Genomic DNA, 17,361 nt, shown 5'->3' on the forward strand with positions numbered 1-17,361 from the left:
TGCCTTTGCATGCGCAGCCCGAGGTGTCTATTGATAATAAATAAGTTGGTTTACTGATTAATTAGTATATTATAATATTAATTCTTATAAAAATTAATTTTATACTTCACTTTATATTTTTATCTAATATTTTCATTTGAATAATATTAACTTTTTTGGTAAAAGTTATATTTATGTGTTATTAATAATACCTCCAATCTTTTGCTCGGTCTTATTTGAATGCATGCCACAAAAATTGTTAGATAAAACAAAAAAATGTGTTCCCTAAAAAATAAAAAATTAAAAATGTGTTTAATTTAGTATTTAATTTTATGGTTCTTCTGGACTCAATATCATTAGTACGTGTTTAATTTAGTTTTGTTATCTTTTGTTCTTTTATCAGTAGCAGTACGTAGACTCATGCAATACACCAAAAAGAAAAATAATTATATTATTTAATTGATATGTAATATTAAATTTTATTATATATATATATATATATATTTATTAATATGTAAATTTCTAAACGCATTTATTTTAATATTTATTATAATAAAAGGATTATAAATTTTAATAATATTAGTGACATTAAGTGAATGATTTTTTTAAAAATGATGATGTTTATTTCCATGTTAATATTGTAGTGATGGTTATATATATATATATATATCATATGATAATTTTTAAATGTGCATATTATATAAAATATTGGTGACTTTTATAAATATAATTTTATATTGTATAAACTAAATTTTTTTACGTATATTAATCAAAGATAATAACTACTGAAAATCTTAAAAGGTTTGATAATGTTTTCAAAGGTTGATATTTACATGATCAATTTAATAAACAAAGATAATCATGTATAAAACAATTAATGAATATATTTTCACTATAAATTCAAAGGAGCTTAAACAATAATGTTAAGGTCAGTGTAATACTATTTTTTTTTTTTTTACAAAAGGTCAGTCTAGCACTATTAAGTTTAGGTCAATCAATTAGTTTGAGGACTGTTAATTTATGATCAATGTAGTAGAAATTGTGATGTCAATCGCTTTTAAATTAATTCAAGGTAAACGCGTTGAGTTTAATCACTTTCAAATTGATTTGAAGTTAAGATTAAAATGAAATAGCCCCTTCATGTGTTATTGATATTATATTGACCCTAAATCAATTTATTTCAATTTTAAGTAAAAAATAAAATTTATATGATATACATTAGAAAAGTAGATTATATCTTAATTAATGTAATTTTAATTTAACAAAATATAATTTATACCACCATTAATTTGATTGGTTTAAAGAAAGTAATTCATATAAACAATTGATTATAATTTTTATAAAAAAATAATAAAATGGAAACTTTATTCCGTAGATAAGAGAAAGTGTAAAAAGAATATTTTCATTATATACTTTGATAAAAAAAAGATTATGAAATAATGTAGAAAAGGTAAGTACGTAGGTCTCTCACATATGTGAAAAGATTTTTAAACCGTTGGATTTTTGAACCTTTGAATGAAAGGCTCGAATTTTTTCTTTTAATTTTTCTTTCTCACTTTCCTGATTTACTCCCTTATTATTTTCTTTCTTTTTCCCTCTTGTTTCTCCTTCTTCCCCTTTGTGCTTCTATGCAAGGATTGCATCCAGACGCTAGTGTCGCGGACACCGGTGGCTCAACATCGAACCTGGAATTAGATTCCGTCAACTCGTTCGACACCAGCGAGCATATGTTCTTGATGACACGAAAATCACAAAGACTGTCTCTTGAAAGTCTTTTTATGGTTTCATACTTTTTTTTAAAAATTAATTATTTGGTTATTGTAGTTTCAGGATTCGTAGTGTATAATTTTTGTAACCTGTAAGTTATATTTTTAATCTTTATAATTTAAGTAACTTTTTTTAGTTTTTATTATTTATTTTTTAAGTTTTACTAAAAAAATATATAAATAATTAACTTTAAATTAATTATTAATTATTTTTTATTATAAATTATTTTAAATTAATTATAAATTATTTGTTAATATTTTTATAACTAATTGAAATAAAAAATATTACTTATATTTTAATAATAAGTATTAAACAAAAATTAAAATATAAAATATAGAGATTAAAAAAATTATTTTTAAATTATAAGAATTAAAAAATTTAAAATATAAATTATAAGAATTAAAAAATTTATTTTTAAACTACAAGAATCAGAATTAAAATCTAAATTATAAAGATTAAAAAAAATAAAAAAATAAAAATGATAAAATTATAGTGAGATTAGAACTTTTTTCATCGTGTTAGTTCACCCATCACCGTAAGAGTAAAAAACTAAGCAACAAGCTTGAACCTCGCAAAATATTGGGCAAATACCCAGAGAAACCCCCTCTGCCTTTCATCCGTGGCTCCAATTTTCCGGCTTCGTCGACATCGTTGGTTGCCCCAAATTTTCCGACTTTCGAATCGGAGACCTGTCTGTTCCTTCGCCGGCCTTGGCTTCTTTTCTCAGTTCACCGTGGTGTCCACTCCTCTTCGGCCGTCATGGATATTGGGAAGGGAAAGGTTGAAAACGGTAGGGAATAAGGGGTAATTTGGGAAAGAATGAGAAAATAATAGAAAAATAAAAAAAGAAAAGGGGAAAAAAATCTGAGCTTTAATTTAAAACTAAATAAATCTAACGGTCCAAATACCTTTTTTCATTATGGGAGACCTGCATGTCTTTCTAGTGCCAACCGTCACCTATGCTTTACAAAATAGAATCCTATTTCTATTATATATTTTATAAATAAAAATGCATTTTTTTGTGTGAGAGAAAATGAAAAAAAATTGCACAATTTGATAACAAAATATATGACAAAATTAAGTTTTCATTATATTTCTTTTTTCAATTTTTCTTATAGAATGAAAATATATTTTCATTATTTAGCTTCACAATATAATTACGGTTTCATGAAAAGGGCATGTTGAAAAATAATATTTAAAGCACGAGGGGGTATGAATAGTAATTTCCGTCTCTCATTCTTTTCTTCTCAATACATAGATTCAAACACCTCTTACCATGCTAAATCAAATTTGAATAGGTGCATAAAGATGTTAAAAAAGCAAAAGAGAAGTTTAAACAACTTGATGCTCAGTACTCAATACTCCGTACATTACGTACAATTTTTTTTTTTAAACGCCAACTTGTATCAAGTCGTTAAGAAATTAATTATCTGCCTCTTAAAAATAAGATGATTTCTAAACTTTTAAATTATTTTATGTATTTATTTTTTATTTATCAATTACAATATATTTTCAGATAAAAAATTCAAAACTTACTATGTTTAAAAACCTGTTGGAGCATTATTAAAATGGCCATTGTATTTGTACACCACCTGTATGTACAAACTTTCTTGAAAATAGAGTATACTAGAAATTTACTAGCGTATACCAATTTTTTTTAAGAATATATATATTGTTTGCAAGTAAGTGAAAGATATGACATATCATAATATAGATTTTAAAATAATCTTAATTACCTTAATTAAAACATATAAGTTTGAGAATAATTAATTTAATTATTTCAAGCCTTTTAAAAAAATTAATTATTTCAAATTAGAAGATATACTTGTTCTAATTATCTTAATTACTACAATTACATAATTATGAATTAAAAAAATTCAAAAAAAATTCTACTCAATGAAATAAAATTTCTCTCAGAGACTTGTTTACTTTCATTATAATAAAGAAGACAATTCTTACATATAAATCATTTTTCTATTTTAAAATAATCATAATTACCTTAATTGAAAATATATATTTTCTGATGATAATTAATTTAATAATTTTAAATTGGAATATATATTTTTTAAATTACCTTTATTACCATATTTTATAATTTTATGAATTAAAAATTAGAAAAAAAAATCCTCTAAAATTTTTCTGCTCAATTGCATAAAATTTCTCTTCCAAACTTGAACATTACTTTTATTATAATAATTTTAAAAATAATCTTAATTTACTCAAATAAATCATATACATGTGTTTATAATAATAAATAGTTAATTTAATTATTTCAAATTAGAATCTATGTTTGTTATAATATATAATTTAGTTACACATTATATATACGATTCGTTAATTATTAATTAGAATCAAAGTTATGTGACTTTTTGATATTAAATTTCAATCCTTTATATACATATTTATACGGCTCAAATTTAATTCTTTTATTCTCATATTTTCTCTCATAATATATATGAGAGGAATTTATCTTATAAATAATTAAATATGGATCATATAATTAAATATGGATGATCAAGATTTAATGTCATGTAACTACTTAAAAAGTCATATGATTTTTTGACATTAAATCTCAACATCCATGTATGGTTATATGATCAAAATTTAATTCCCTCCCACTCATATAATATATTTTTTCTCATAAGATATGTCTTCTTTATTCTAATTACCTTAATTATTATATTTATATAATTTTATGAATTAAAAACAGAATAAAATTCTCTAAAAAATTTCATTCAGTTGCATAGTATTTTCCTCTAATACTTGTTTACTTTTATTATAATAAAAATAAAGATAAAAGTATCTTTGATATTATAATCAAATCTGTGTAACAGACATCTTATATTAAAAAAAATGAATTATCTTGTGTTATTAACATGTCATGGTTATATTTTTATAAAAAAGACATACTTTATTATAATATATATATATATATATATATATATATATATATATATATATATATATATATATATAATGTGTAATTTTTTTATAATTTCAAATCAATCAATTTTTTACAACAATGAGAATGCCACGTTAATGTTTATATAAACAATTTCAATAAGAATATGTCAGCATATTATTATTCTTTTTATTTCATAATCAATATTAAAATATTATTTATTTTTGTATTTGTTTAGCTTGTTTTTGCATACCTTGTAGATTTGGAGCCACGTCTCTTTAATTACATAGACGAATGAATATTAAAATGTTTTTTTATAAATATTTTTGGCCAGTGTTTCTTTACAAGTGTCTCACTGGCTTGTTTTTTGTTTTTTGTATTTATTTATTAATTAAAATGATAATTTTATAATTTCAATAAGAATATGTTTTTACACAGACGACAATCAATTCAGATATAAAATAAAATATATATGGGAAAATAACTGTTTCAGAATATTGATTGTCGTCTATAATTTCAGTTTTAGTAACTGAAAATCACATAATAATTTGTAATATTTTGTCATCATGACATTGTAACTGTTATTTTGCAATAATTTAGTTGATGAGGTTCCTTTTAAAAATAGAAAATATATTGAACTGTTCCTCTATTATTTCAGTTGTAGCCTGCGTTTTCTTTGTTTGTGCAACCATGGCTGAGAGCAGTGACCATTCTGGTGGTGGCAACTCACAGTCTCAAGTGATTCAGGTTCCTGAACCTCAACCACACCCAGTCATGGAGCAATTACCTGATGTTGAGTATTGCATTAACAGTCCTCCTCCTTGGCGTCAGTATATTCATTACTTATTGTTTTTTCTTTTTATGGCAAAACAAATTGGAAACTAGACTAGACTAATATGCATTCATGCATAATATATTTGTTTCTTTGCCATACACAGTCCAAAGGAATATGAAATGACTAAGCATTCAATAATGCAAAGTGTTATGAATTTTCCTTTGGAACATTTTGGCAGAAACAAACATGCACATACTTTTCATGAAGCGAAATTTATCTTCTTGCTTGTTTCAACATTTTAATTATCTGGATTTGTTATTGCCATGCATGCAGCACATGCACTGCTATTGGGATTCCAGCATTATATTCTGACTCTTGGCATGACCGTTCTGATTCCAACTACGATTGTTCCTGAAATGGGTGGAGGCCATGTAATAATTTTTTTTTCTATTTATTTTCCTTTCACTTTTTCTTTTCTTTTTCAAATTTTACAATGCTATTATCAATAAACTGAAAATCATTAATTCAACGTAGGCTGAGAAGGCCAAGGTGATACAGAATCTATTGTTTGTTTCTGGATTAAGCACACTTTTGCAAACTTGGTTCGGAACACGATTGCCAACTGTAGTTGTTGGTTCATACAGTTACATAATACCCGCAATGTCAATTATCCATGCCAAGAGATACACTAAATATACAGATCCTTATGAGGTCAAGGAGATTATCTTTTATGCTTTTACAATTGCTTATGGATAAGCTTACCTTAAAGAAGAAAATACAATGGAAAAATGAAATAAAACTTCTTTCAAAGCTAAAAATAACTTAGGCATAAGTTAAAATCATTTAGTTTCTCCAAAATCTGATTTTGTAGCTTATGGAAGAAGTTCATTTCAATTTTTCTTTTTTATTTTCTTTTTATTAGAAAAACTTGTCCAAATACGCCTTTATTCACTGTGGACCTGTGGTTCTACTTGGGGATGTTCATTCCTTGTTATTATATGTTGTTGATGAACAGAGGTTCACTCACACAATTAGAGGAATACAAGGCGCCTTGATCATAAGTTCAATTTTCCATGTGTGTATGGGATTCTTGGGCATTTGGAGGTTTGCTGTCAGGTTAGTAAGTGCATGGCATGCATCTTTTTTGGCATGTTAGAGCTTATAAAATCCTTTAATCAATTTTAGCATTTTATATCCATCAGTTAATTGCTTCTTTTTGTGCTGCTTTAGGTTCCTAAGCCCACTTTCTGTAGTCCCTTTTGTAACTTTCACTGGACTCGGTCTCTATCATCTTGGATTCCCAATGGTAAAAAGTTCTACATTAGTCTCTCAAATTTTCAGTCAAATAGGTTGAACGCTTGAATCTTAATTCTCAACTTTTATGCAATTTAGCTAACTGTAAGTCTAGGACTTGATTATAGGATTATATTACTGAATTTAGTTCTATTTCGGTCTATCACTGCTGTAGCTGGCAAACTGTGTTGAAGTGGGGCTTCCAGCACTGATTGTTATGGTTTTCATCTCACAGGCAAGTCGTTAATCTTGCTCGTGTCATGCAGAATATGTGGATGATAATAATATGTATTATGAAGGCACTTGAAATAATGTTGGTTACGGAATACTTATGTGATAGTAATATAAATTATGAAAGCTGTAATATGATACGCTAAATTTTAAATTCACTATTTCTTATTCTTAAATTTTGGGCCATAGTGTGTTTATTATCAACTATTCTCCTGCAGTATCTTAATCGTTTTATTAGCACCAAGAGGCTTATTTATGAGCGATATGGGCTGTTGTTTTCCATCGCAAGTGCATGGTTACTTGCACAGCTTCTGACTTCAAGCACTGCATATAACAACAAGCCAGAAAGTACTCAGAATAGTTGCCGCACTGATCGTTCTGGTCTTATTAGTGCTTCTGAATGGTAAGTTTGTGGACTCATTAAGTTAACTTTTCCCAATTAATGATCTATTAACTAGTATGCCTTTCAGAATCCAGGTTTGTTTTATCCATCCAGTTTCATTCTTTCAATGAGATCTTGATTTTATGGTTTATAGGGGAATCAAGGAGCTTATGATCTGAATAAAAATGCTCTCTCACTTTGTGGATGTTTACAAGTTAATTAAAAGAATTTGTCTGCATTTATACAGGTTTCATATCCCTTTTATTCCATTCCCATGGGGGTTTCCTACCTTCAACTTCGGAGAAGCTCTTGCTATGATAGCCGCTTCTTTTGTTACTCTATTTGAGGTAAGCCTTAGGACCCTTAATAGACACCCATATTTTAATAATTATGCTGGTGGACTATGCAACTCACTAGCCTTTCATCACGAAAAACTACTTTAAACTGAAAAAAACACTTGAAAATGCATCCAGTCCCATCTTATATTTGCTTCAAATTTCAACATTTTTCATGTTTACATGCAGTCTACTGGTACATTTTTTGCTGCGGCAAGATATGGAAGTGGAACACCCGTGCCACCACATATTATCTGCCGCGGAACTGGCTGGGTGGTAAGATACACATGAACTATATTTTGCAATTCTTTCTGGAATCATAAACACAGGAAGCTTACAATTGATTTTTGGTCGTGTCATTCTTATTGTTGTTTTAGGGAGTAGCTTCTATGGTCAATGGCTTTCTTGGTTCTGTAACTGGATGTACGGCATCAGTGTAAGTTTAGGTCAACAATGAACCCCCTTGAATGTATTTGTAGATGAGCTTTGACATATCAGATATCACTCATGATTTCAAGTTCAACCAATTTAAGGGCCATGCTTGTTTGGTTTGAAGAAATATTTTTCTTTTCATTTCTTTCTTGTATAAAATTTGTGCAGGAAAGAGTGGAACAACATTCGTTTTAAACATTCCCTACACAAATCTTTAAACTAAATAAATACAGTATGATGTTGGTAAAAAAATACTAAAAACTAGAGAGTTTTCTTTGCCATCCTAGTTCCTGTTACTCTGTTAGTACCTAGTCCTGCTCCAAAAACCATGTTGGAGTTGAGCCTCATTATCCATCTGCATAATTTTGCGTATATGCATTGCTCTTGTTTCAGGGAGAATGCTGGATTATTGGCATTGACAAAAGTGGGAAGCCGAAGAGTCATCCAAATATCAGCCGGCTTTATGGTTTTTTTCTCTATAGCTGGTATGATAGACTAACATCTTTGGTAGTCTGTGCAACTTAATGCTCTTCCTTTAATAAATCTGGAATTTCCCAATGGGGCGAAACATACATCCAATTCCTTAAATACGGTTGGTGTTGTTCTCCAATTAGACCTCATTAAAAACCTAAAGAACTGTATCTATGTTTTGTTCATCCTAATGTTGCCTATGAAATGTTATTATTATTATTCTTTAATTAGTGATATCTCATGTTGCACACTTTCCCTTCAACCAGGAAAATTTGGAGCAGTTTTGGCTTCTATACCTTTGCCAATCATGGCAGCAATGAACTGTTTATTCTTTGGCTATGTCTGTAAGTTCTCTCTAACTATCTGTCTTTGTAGCTTTGGCAATCCATAGAACTTGACAAGAGTTTGCAACTTGGGATGTGCAGCTTCTGCAGGTCTTGATTTTCTCCAGTTCTGTAACCTCAACAGTTTCAGAATCAAATTCGTGTTGGGCCTGTCATTCTTCCTTGGCATCTCCATACCACAGTATTTCGTAGAATATTTTTATGTAAAGCATCATCACGGATGGGTGAGATATCTGAACATAAATCAATCAAACGATACATAATTGTGCCTAGGTGTTGTTCAAATATGATTGTGGTATACATGATTCTTTGCGAGTGATTGTGATTTCAATGAATTTGCAGTTCAACGATATCCTTAACGTGTTCTTCATGTCGCATACGACGGTGGCTGTGTTGGTTGCGTTCATTTTGGACATCACACTCTCACGTGATGATGATGAAGTCCGTAAGGACATTGGTTTGCAATGGTGGGAGAAGTTCCGTGTATATAGTGCTGATGGTCGGAATGCTGATTTCTATAAGTTACCTTGCAGACTCAATGAGTTCTTCCCCGCCCTTTAAGCAGCTTCTTTTGTTATATTATAGATGTTCATTTTTTAACCCTTTAAGCCAATTCATCACCTTTTTTTTTATCTCAAAACAATTTATATGTAATTTCCCATACCATTATTGTTTTGACTGGAGTAATGTTGGACAATTGGAATAATTTATTTATTTATATCCTTGATAGTATTACACTATTCATTATTGTATTTGTTGAAGAGAAGTGATTTAGTTAGTTTTAATGAAAGTGGTCACAACGCATGGATCAGATCAGAGGCTAGTGCTCATTTTAAGAATACATGAATCCAGAGAGAGAGAGAGAGAAAGGATTGACCTTTTCTGCCAGAGAATATATGGGATCACATTAGTAATTAGTGCTCATTTTAAGAATACATGAATCCAGAGAGAGAGAGAGAAAGGATTGACCTTTTCTGCCAGAGAATATATGGGATCAGATTAGTAATGAATGGCAAATAACGGTTATTTTTTAAGGTTGAGTTGTCTCAATTTGAGGTTGCAACTTGGCGAAACTAAGAAATAGGGGTATTAGGTGTCACATTGAGGTTTATGCAATGTCATTCTTAATACCCGCTGGTATGGTGCAATGTCCTATGCCGGGACTGGGACACCATCTTCCGGTACCACCTTATCATCTTTTCCCTCCAATTATTGTCTCTTTCCTTTTCCCGGCAAATCAGTTTTTTTTATTCGGGTAAATCTTTATTTAGTCCCACCAAAATTTCAGGCAAGTCCAAATTTCATACAATTTGTTTGTTCTGATTTACATTGGATGGCACTTTTTATTTACACGTGAGAACTTTGATCAATATCAGCAATCTCTGAACATATGTATATGGTGCAAGAAGGCACTTTCCAAATAGAAGAAATAGAGCGAAAATATCCAATTACAGGTGTTTGAACTTGAATTGAAAGGTGGAAAGATGGGCGGAGTCCTGAATGATTAGGTATTTAGTCATTAAAAAAAAAAAATAGAAGCATAGGCTTCCATTTTCTAGTTTGCCAACTCAGTTACAAGGTTCCTATACTGCTTTCACACTCATAAATTCTCCAAAAACTTGACTGGACTAGGTAGTATACTAGTTTTAGCTTTAGTCTTTCTAGCAAATACTCACGTTAAACCTTTTCCTTTGAGTGTAAAATTCACTGTATCAATTTTTTTTAGGCTACTTAGTTTTTCTGCTTAAAATCTGTGTGGAAGATTAAAGGTCATAGGAGCGAAGTTAGCTCATTGATTCTATGGAACCTTATAGCATCAATTTAATCAACATCGTGTTTCATTTTGGTTGCCTGCTTCTGCAGTTTTGGCCTTTTGGATTTTCTTTTCTTTTTTCCCCTTTTACTTAAAAACTAGTCTGTTGTTTTGGTTCACTTTAGGGTGAAGAATTTCTTGAACGTTCATAAACTGACTTAATCTTCTCAAGAACAAAAAGTTGTGAGCTAGCAGTTGATCATTGGAAAGTGGTTTCTATCTATATGCAATCTAGTTTCTTGATTTGAAGTTGACATTTTGAAAATGATCCGTTGTACCCACATTGCAGAGATGACACCTGGTGCATATGACGGGTTGATTGCTACGCCCGAAAAAATCAATGATTTTGTTGATTGTGAAGATGAAAGAGCAAGTTCAAAGTTTCGGAAGGGAGTAAGACTATGGAGAAAACTAAAATATCAGCTTGTAGAATACAATTCACTGCCACCCTACATGAGGGACAACGAATTTATCTTGGGTTATTATCGAGCAGAGTGGCCATTGAAACAGATCTTCCTTAGCATTTTCTCAATTCATAATGAGACACTTAATGTATGGACGTAAGTACTTATTTTTCTTCATTCGAGTACAAATTTCCTTCATTATCTGATGAACTTGATGCCCTTTTAATATCATATTTTTCCACTTGAGGTGCCTTTTTTAGTTTTGAAAAATTCTTGTATTGTAAGAGTGTGAATTAAATTAATGTTACTTCTTCTATTTTATATATGTTGTCCATATTTGAGCTTATTTTTGTTTATTTTTTCTACTGGCCATAATAGTCTTCTTTCTAACAAGTCCTATTAAGATATCCTACAAGATAACGTATTTTTATCACACAGCAGAATTAACCACAGGTGGGAGAAATAAAAGAGTAGTAGGTACTTATGTTTAAGAGCTTTCTTCTATTGTTGTGAACAGTGTTCAATAACAAATAATGAAAAGATCTACTTTTCTGAACTTCTAATTTCATTTGTGTTTACCTGACAACAATATTTTGATTCTAGTTTTCCAAACTGGCCAAAACTTAAATGGTGTATTTTAGTTGCTTGTGTTATTTTCTAATTACAATTGAAATTTCATCTTAGTAACTTACATTAAATGTTAAACATTAAAGGATAGCATAGATTAGTGAGATGAAACTCCAACTTTAATTGCAAAACAGCACCACAATCACTTGAGCTGCAGCTTGAATATTTTATCTTGACATATGATGATGGCATATGTCGCTTACTTTTATGTCACTATATAAGAAACAACATCAAAGGTGCGTAGTTAACTGTCTAAATTACATTTCATTACTTGACGTTAATGGCATTATTTCAGGCATTTGATTGGGTTCTTCCTTTTTCTCTTTCTCACCATATACACAGCTAAGAGAGCTCCAATGATTGTGGATTTCAATTCTGTTCAACATTTGTCTGAAATGATAGGGAAAGCTGATTTAAATAAGATTCGTTTAGAGCTCTTGAAATGCCTGCCTTCACTGCCCAACATGCCCGAGATTCTCAAATTAAATGACTTGAGTACATCTCTTTATTCTTTGGACTTCTCCTCATTATCAGGTTGGGCTCTAGTGGAACTTCTCACCAATTGCTTGCCTGAGCAGTTTTCCCTAGTAAGTTCCTCTTCCTCTTCATGGAGTGTCCTCCAAGATTCTGTTTATCTGTTCTTAAACTGATGCATCTTAAAACATTACATTCTTTTAAATGATTTATGAAAATGGAAATAATGTAAGTATTACAAGTATGAATTTTAAGGTAGTTATTATAAAAGTTAACAAACTTATCATACATGACAATTTATGATTGGATAACAGTGTAAAAACTCTTTATAGGATCAGTGCATCAACTATTTACTCATAAACTAACCACAATGAATCATGTTTTTTTTAACAAAAACAAGCATATGAGAAATAAGAACCGAGTTAAATACATTTTATTCAAGTTTAAGAGTAAACATGTGTTATTATACACCACTGATATTCATTTAGATTGGGAGAATTTAACTTATCACAGTTGTTACATTGTTACAGAATGGTCTGAAAGATGACATGAACATGGTATCCCCCTTAATGCAACCGATTACAAGGTGGCCTTTCTATGCCTTCTTAGGTGGGGCCATGTTCTGCTTGCTAGCCAGCAGCACATGCCACCTCCTTACTTGCCACTCACAGCGCCTTTCCTACATCATGCTCAGAATTGACTATGCTGGGATTGCTGCATTGATTGCAACTTCATTTTACCCTCCTGTGTATTACTCATTTATGTGCAACCCCTTTTTTTGCTACCTCTACTTAGGCTTCATAACATTAATGGGGATTGCTACTATTGTCTTCTCTCTTCTCCCATTTTTCCAAAAGTCCGAGTTCAGGAAGTACCGCGCTTCCCTCTTCTTTTTAATGGGATTTTCTGGTGTGGCGCCCATAATACATAAGTTGATATTGCACAAGCATCAACCTGAGGCCTTGCAAACTACTGGTTATGAGATACTAATGGGAGTTCTTTATGGTTTGGGAGCAGCAATCTATGTCACAAGGATACCAGAGAGGTGGATGCCTGGCAAGTTTGATATTGCTGGCCACAGTCACCAACTCTTTCATATCTTGGTTGTGGCAGGGGCATACACACACTATCATGATGGGTTGATCTATCTAAGATGGAGAGATTCTCAAGGTTGCTAGGTTGATATTAGTGAATCTTCATCAATATTAACTAAGATATCAATTGGATGGAAAGTGAATCAAATCAAGAAAATGATATTATTATCTAGCATATCCTACATTGTTCTTTGCTGTGTTGGATGTATGATCATACAAACCAAGGGGGGCTGAGGGCGGTGTCGTGGTTATGTTATGCCACGGTAGCCTGAGTTTGTGAAATTTTACATATACTACCCCATGCATGTGTGTTGTTGATGGGCCTCACAGAATAAAATTTTCCCACAACCAATTTAGTTGATGATCTTTTTTCCTTTCATAGATATATGTGTTTGGCCTAGCCACTTCTCATTAGAATTTCAGACTCCATCCAAGTCATGCAAGACCTGAGTGTCTAATCAATTTTCAAAAGAGCTTCACTTGATGCATTTCGTTGGATAGCTCTTGAACAAGATTAACAGATTAATGTTACTAACTTGGTGGTGCGTTGGTTTGCGCATGATGAAAAACTATTGTGTTGTATATGATATAGCAGGCACGTTGACTGTTGACAAATCTTTCATATAGAAATTAGTTTCTGTCCTTTGTGCTTACTGCTCAGTGCTCAATGCTCAATGCTTAGAGTCACATGTTGTGTCTGAGTCCTTAAGATGAGAAATAAAATACCTCACGTGAGACTATAATAAAATACCTTAATTGATAGTTAAAATTGGTGTTCATAACATATAGTACTACAGAATAAATAGATTTATTTTGTACTTCAAATATACTACATAAAAAAAACTTATGTGCTTAGATATTGAAGCAGAGAAGGTTTATGAAACAAGAAGGAATCATGGAGTATGTGTTTTTTGCCAAATTGTAGAACAGCAATGGCAACAAGAAGATGGAATCATTCCAAGATTTTGGAAAGGTAGACTAGAACAGTAGCACTATCTTTTCCATCATGTCCCTAATGCAGAAAGACCAATCATTAACAAGAGATAATGGTGGAGACCTGTCGTAAGATGTTACAAATGCGATCAATTAGAACACATGGAGAAAAAAATGCAAGGCTCATCAATAAGAAAATATCAACATTGATGAAGATCAAGTAGAACAAGAAGAACTACTTGCAATCGTCATGCTTTACAACCAACAAATCTACAAAAGTTTGGTTTATCGTTAATGTTTGTACAAATTATATGACTTATGATTGAGAACTAAGAGCTCAACAAAACTGCTATTGAAAAGTCAGAATTAACCATGGAGCCAGGAGGTACAAAGAAGCTGAAATTGACAAAAAAAAAAAAAAGAAAGGATGAATGCAACGAAGAAGCTCAAGTTGAATATAGAGGTGATCCCACACAAGAAAGGTATCGATAAAATTTACAAGCAAAAGGAAGAAAACATGCATATAAAAGAAGAAAGTTATATTTCAAACTTAAAATTCAAATAGGATGTGCAAAGATATTAAGGTAAGCAAGAGAGTTGAGAATATGCCAAAATATATTTAGTTTAAAAAACTAATTATTTTTTTAGAAATTTTTTATTTATGTTTCAAATCTTTAGGATGCTATTTAAATTTAAAGATATTATCAATTTGATTTTATTATTTTAGAATTTGTTTCTTCTTTAAAGAATGATATGCTATTGTTGTAAATAATAAAAGAATAATATGCTAATAATATTTGAATTGTGTATTACAGTTTAGCTCTGTATAGAGATAGCCAAGATATAAAAAAATTCATACGCTATTCTGTATAACATATCTCCTCTTCTTTTGAAAAGTATTTTTCTATAAAAAAAAAACCAACAAAAATGTGTTGTTGGATTAGTTCATAATTAAGATGGAAAATGCTTATTAGTACGAATTTGATTTCGTACTAATCACACAAGGTAATTGATTTCCCGTAAAAAAAACCACTTTGTCTTTTTTCATTTTTAATTTATAAATATTTTTAAAAGGAATAACAACCTATACATGATCATTTGTGCCTTTCGTGTGAATAGCAAAACGAATGATACAGAGAGCAAAATATCACTTTACTCCATTTTCTTCATAGTGAATAGCAGTACAAAAGATTATATATTTATGTTTGTAGCACATCATATATCTGATAGTATCGCACTAATACACATTGCAAATAATAGTTATATATCATTTCCCTGTAATCTCTACATCTCATTTACTTAACATATTGTGGAAATGCTTGATGATAGAACGAAAGTAAGAAATTGATCCATTGCCTATGCTACTTGTATCATTCTGGCTGCAACATAGTTGGAATGTACCCTCTAATTTTGATGCTTTAGAAAAACTTGTACTATTCTGGCAGGTACTCCGTTAAGATTTGAAAACATAGCAAGTACAATAATAGAAGAAGGGGAGTTGCAATGCTGAAATCTAGAGCATTAGTAGGCAATAGGCTATTGGCTAGCCCTATTGCAGGTGTTTTTGCAAATTGCAATATGATGGAGAAGGGTCGTAAGCAAGCATATCAAAACTGCTAGATAGGGTGATCACATGGGTCCTTTGTGGCTTTTGTCATGTGCGTTTATAACACCACACACGAGTATATCATCCGGAAAACATGGTCAGCTGTAATAGGATTGCCGCCGCTTTGAGGCTCAAACACGCTCGCTCCTATGCCCTATTCTATTCTATTTAGCAATTAGTCTTTCCTTCTGTGTCCAATTACATTGCCTCTCTTTTCTTTTTCATCTTTTGGGAACTTGGAACCTGCTTGTGCTTCAAATCCCTGAGGATTAAAAATCCAAACAATTATTGCCCTAAAGACAATATTTGGAATTTTTTTTTTTTGGTTTCCCCTTGTGTTGTCATCAGGTATATTCCCAAAATGTTATCGCTTTCTTCTACTATTTTTTATTCAACACACATACACAATTAGAATTTTAATCTCTTACATATTTTAAAAATTTAACTATCTAGCTAACAATTGTGTCCTGTTTTATATAGGTTCCTTCGAAAATTGTATTTTTTTTTACTCAACAAACGCAATGCTTTAATTTATATAAAAATCATTAATTGTTAGCATACTTTAAGCCAAAATGTATTCTTTTTCTTTATTTTTTAATTCATGATTTTAATTCCCTTATTTTTTAATTGAAATATTTTATAGTCAATTTTATATATTGATTATGTATTTTGTAAATATTGACTAACAGATGTTATTTATTATTCACATAACAATTAATTTTTAACTATTTAATTACTAACAGGCTTAATTAATAAAAAAATATATAATCAAATCTAAAATTGATAAAGGAGATTAAAGTCATAGATTTTTTTAGAAAACAAAATATCTCAATTAAAAAAATAGTGAGATTAAAATCAATTTTTGAAAAGTTGGGTAAAATGTTTCAATTAAAAAATAAATGGACTAAAATTATGAACTTTTAAAAAATGAGAATGAAATATCTTAATTAAAAAAATAAAAAAACTAAAATTATATATATGAAAAACTAGAAAAATAAAAATTACATTTTAGTCTAAATAAAATAAATTCACCAATATAATATGATATAATTAAAAGATAATTATGTCCTTTAATCATACTATATATACTCAAAGGTTTCATTTATAAGTCCTTGTGTTGTACATATAGAAGAATATTGGTTGAAAGATGTTAATTCTTTAAATAAATTTAATTATTTTAAGAAATTAGTTTTTAATTTCCTAAACAGGAGATACTCCAAATTCATCTAAAAGAAAAGATAATAATAGATTGAGATTCCTGGAAGGAAAAAAAATACAGTGATGCATCATGAGAGGACAAATAGTACCAAAACCACGACACTTAAAATCACGTGCTTCATTAGGGCCGTGGGGTCGTTGGCAATTTGTCATTTTTGGCTAAATTCTGGTCTTTCAGGAGGGTGAAGAACCAGTGATTGTTTCTGTCACACTTGAGAGCTCGTAGTTTATGCGCATGCCAATGCCAGTGTCCATAAACTAAAGTAAACTCGTCAACAACA

At 30.2% G+C, this 17,361-nt stretch overlaps 2 protein-coding genes across 4 annotated transcripts; both read left to right on the forward strand.

The window, feature by feature from the left end:
* Positions 1 to 5,235: 5,235 nt before the first annotated feature.
* Positions 5,236 to 9,631, forward strand: LOC100800316 (putative nucleobase-ascorbate transporter 10). The gene is made up of 14 exons (XM_003527690.5): positions 5,236 to 5,474; positions 5,757 to 5,854; positions 5,958 to 6,134; positions 6,439 to 6,539; positions 6,654 to 6,729; positions 6,892 to 6,951; positions 7,166 to 7,350; positions 7,577 to 7,676; positions 7,854 to 7,940; positions 8,042 to 8,100; positions 8,490 to 8,581; positions 8,834 to 8,911; positions 8,993 to 9,135; positions 9,254 to 9,631. Exons 1-14 carry the CDS (start codon positions 5,252 to 5,254, stop codon positions 9,470 to 9,472), a joined length of 1,698 nt encoding a protein of 565 aa, XP_003527738.2. The 5' UTR covers positions 5,236 to 5,251; the 3' UTR covers positions 9,473 to 9,631.
* Positions 9,632 to 10,227: 596 nt separating this feature from the next.
* LOC100800851 (heptahelical transmembrane protein ADIPOR3) lies at positions 10,228 to 13,902 on the forward strand. 3 transcript variants are annotated; one of them, XM_006581209.4, is made up of 4 exons: positions 10,228 to 10,419; positions 11,014 to 11,284; positions 12,051 to 12,342; positions 12,760 to 13,901. In XM_006581209.4, the coding sequence occupies exons 2-4, from the start codon at positions 11,016 to 11,018 to the stop codon at positions 13,405 to 13,407; spliced, it is 1,209 nt and encodes a 402-aa protein (XP_006581272.1). In that variant the 5' UTR covers positions 10,228 to 10,419; positions 11,014 to 11,015; the 3' UTR covers positions 13,408 to 13,901. The 3 variants fall into 3 exon arrangements, with proteins under 3 accessions (XP_006581272.1, XP_040872203.1, XP_006581275.1); XM_041016269.1 differs by lacking the exon at positions 10,228 to 10,419 and adding an exon at positions 10,438 to 10,543 and having other exon boundaries at positions 12,760 to 13,902; XM_006581212.3 differs by lacking the exon at positions 10,228 to 10,419 and having other exon boundaries at positions 11,159 to 11,284; positions 12,098 to 12,342; positions 12,760 to 13,902.
* Positions 13,903 to 17,361: the final 3,459 nt, after the last annotated feature.

The sequence above is a fragment of the Glycine max genome, chromosome 6 (assembly GCF_000004515.6).
Source record: "Glycine max cultivar Williams 82 chromosome 6, Glycine_max_v4.0, whole genome shotgun sequence".
Taxonomy (NCBI): domain Eukaryota; kingdom Viridiplantae; phylum Streptophyta; class Magnoliopsida; order Fabales; family Fabaceae; genus Glycine; species Glycine max.

Coding starts and splice junctions, on each gene's coding strand:
- LOC100800316 (XM_003527690.5), top strand. CDS start 5,252: ATGAGGTTCCTTTTAAAAATAGAAAATATATTGAACTGTTCCTCTATT. Junction 6,952..7,165: donor TTATGGTTTTCATCTCACAG/GCAAGTCGTTAA, acceptor ATTCTCCTGCAG/TATCTTAATCGTTTTATTAG. Junction 8,582..8,833: donor GGTTTTTTTCTCTATAGCTG/GTATGATAGACT, acceptor CCCTTCAACCAG/GAAAATTTGGAGCAGTTTTG.
- LOC100800851 (XM_006581209.4), top strand. CDS start 11,016: ATGACACCTGGTGCATATGACGGGTTGATTGCTACGCCCGAAAAAATC. Junction 11,285..12,050: donor GAGACACTTAATGTATGGAC/GTAAGTACTTAT, acceptor GCATTATTTCAG/GCATTTGATTGGGTTCTTCC. Junction 12,343..12,759: donor TGCCTGAGCAGTTTTCCCTA/GTAAGTTCCTCT, acceptor ACATTGTTACAG/AATGGTCTGAAAGATGACAT.